Source organism: Echinops telfairi, unplaced genomic scaffold, assembly GCF_000313985.2.
Source record: "Echinops telfairi isolate 266 unplaced genomic scaffold, ASM31398v2 ScPeMD7_7417;HRSCAF=8455, whole genome shotgun sequence".
Taxonomy (NCBI): domain Eukaryota; kingdom Metazoa; phylum Chordata; class Mammalia; order Afrosoricida; family Tenrecidae; genus Echinops; species Echinops telfairi.
The window spans coordinates 7,450,974-7,453,400 of NW_022111317.1; the positions used below are offsets into that span (position 1 = coordinate 7,450,974).

Here is a 2,427-nt window from a genome sequence, read left to right on the forward strand (position 1 = left end):
CCCAACTTGGAGTCATTATGGTCGAGCTTCATCACCCCCCACGGACTCCACCCCTTACCTGCGCGCATCTTGAGGGACTACCCCCTGGAGCATGACCATCTTGCCTGTGTGCAGACCTCCAAAAATTGTTGTGACATAAGGAATCACCTAAAAGAGAGAAGACACGCCGTCTAGTCAGGCTTGGAGAAAAGGCCCAGAGACCCCAATGCCAGGTGGGGGAGGACGAAGACAAAAACGATCCAAAACAAATCCATAACAACAAGAAAACTCAACTTTCCCCCAAATAGAATGCATTCTTAGTGGGGAAAATTCTTTTTCTCTGAACTGCTCTTTCCCACCTACTCCCTTCTCCTGAACCACCAGGCTTCAAAGCTACATTGCACGAGGGAAGCTAAGTCCAAGACCCCTATCTCCTTGAAGCACCAACCCAGCCCCACTCCTAGCTTCTAGGGGTAGGTAGGCTCCTGTGTTTTCAGTGCTTGAGATAGTTAAGGTTTATTGTATCAACCTGGCCGATAAACACATGTGGGGTTCATTGAAGGGCGGAGAGATAAATGGCTCGGTAAGCCTCGCCTTTCTAGTTCTCAGGTCTCTTGCTTTCTGATGGTCGGACCAGGGTGCAGCTGCCTTAGTCAGTTCCATGCTTCAGCTGGCAAGGCTCACTTCCTGCAAGACATCCCTGAGAAGAAGCCACATGGATCTACCCCAATGCAGGCCTGAGTGCTGGAGCAGCCGTGTGGAGACCCCTTCCAGTGCTGAGATGCTTAGACACTCACTGATTCGGCTTTTCTCCTGTAGTCGGCATCATTGCTTGTGTTTTGCGAGTTGAGGACTTTGTAGATTGGTGTCGGACATATGGACTAATGTTGGACTTATGGGCTTGGGCAGCACTGGATTGGGATGCTTTCTTAATGTACACTTACCTTCATATAAAACTCTATCTTAAACATATGAGTTTCTGTGGATTTGTTTCTCTAATCTACCCAGACTAACACAGTGCTGCTCCCCATCCACTGGATGCCATCCCAGCTCCCAGAAGACTGGTGCCCTGGCTACCTGAAGACTGTGTGCTGGCCAGAATCTGACAACTAGGAGACAGAGGGTGGATAGGTCGGGAACTGGGTTGACCCTGATACCTAACAGTGGCCCCCAACTCACTTCCTGGGATCCCCTTGCTCCAAGGAGGTGCTGCTGACATTCTTCCACACCTCCGCCTTATCCCAATGCTTCCCTTTGCCTTTCCTCCACCTCTTCATCTTTCAAGGCTTCTGCCACCTTCCCTAACACCTTCTATGCTCTGGGGCCTGGGTTCTTCTCCCGCTTTCCCAGGACACTCAGCTGGCTGACTTGGTTCTTGACCCCTTGGCTTAGAGGGAGACACATGGTTGCCTGTTCCCTCAGGGAGGCTACAGCCTCTTTTGTGCTCTTGGGGGACACTCTTGGGAACAGTACAGTGGGTGCTGGGTGGGACTCTGCCACAAGATTGTCCCTCCAGTGTCCTCCAACTCCCCCAAACCTTCAGAAGCCTGTATCAGAGCTTCTGATACACTAAGTTTGCAAAAGGCTGTCATTTATAGTGAAAGCTCTAAATGCATTTCTGAATCACTAAATAAATGCAGCCACCACTGAATTTCTTCTGACCACTCATCAGCAGCATGAATAGCATTGCCCTCTGGTAGCCTGCATTAGGGAGTGAATGGTTGCCCCTTCCCTAGTTAGTCCAAGGAGAAACAGCATAGCCTTTAGGGACTTACCTGGGGGTGCCTTTCATGGTATTTGGGCTGTATCGTCATGAATCACATCCTGACTGCCTTGGTCAAAGGACCCTGAACCAATCTTGTAACGTCTTCTGTCTAACATAATATCCGAGTCCCAATCATGGTTCTGTTCCCACGTCTATAGTCCCAGGTGTAACCGTGATGGATTGAAATGCCATCGACCATGCTTTTAAGACTGTTTCCTTTGCCCTCCGTGGCCGTTTTAAACAGCCAAATCTCTGCAATCCCTTAGACGCCATCACGACCTTGTACTCATGGGGTCCCTCATCCAGATGAAGTGAGCCCATCCCCTGCCTGAGAGTACCCGCAGGTTAGCCTGGCCCCATAACTAACAGAGCTAATGCAGTTCTCTGAGGAGGTGAGGGCCGAGTCATGGCAAAAATGACAGTGCTTCTCAGTTCAGCCAGAGCTCATGGGACAGGAGTCCTTCTGGGAGCTCCAAGCTGACTGTCACGAAGTCAATGTTGATGCCCAGCAAGACTATGCGACAGAGTAGAAATCATTGCTTAGGGTGTCTGCGACTAAATCTTCACAGGAACAGACAACCCCATCTGCGGATAGCCTCATCTTTCTCCCACGGAGCTGTTGGCGGCTTTGAACTGCCAAGCTTGCCCTTAGCAGCCCAGTGCTTAACCCACAGAACTACCAG

General features: G+C 50.4%; 2 protein-coding genes across 3 annotated transcripts in view; one reads left to right on the forward strand and one right to left on the reverse strand.

Annotated features, from left to right (window-relative positions):
- PLAAT5 (phospholipase A and acyltransferase 5) overlaps positions 1-2,427 on the forward strand; it is a 72,609-nt gene that overhangs the window by 36,916 nt on the left and 33,266 nt on the right. The gene's annotated exons all lie outside the window — the stretch shown is intronic.
- The window catches only part of LGALS12 (galectin 12), a 15,331-nt gene that overhangs the window by 11,927 nt on the left and 977 nt on the right, over positions 1-2,427 (reverse strand). For both annotated transcript variants that reach the window (XM_004713635.4, XM_045297324.1), the window contains exon 2: positions 59-147. In XM_004713635.4, coding sequence (XP_004713692.1) covers positions 59-147 — 89 coding nt within the window. The remainder of the gene's footprint in view (positions 1-58; positions 148-2,427) is intronic.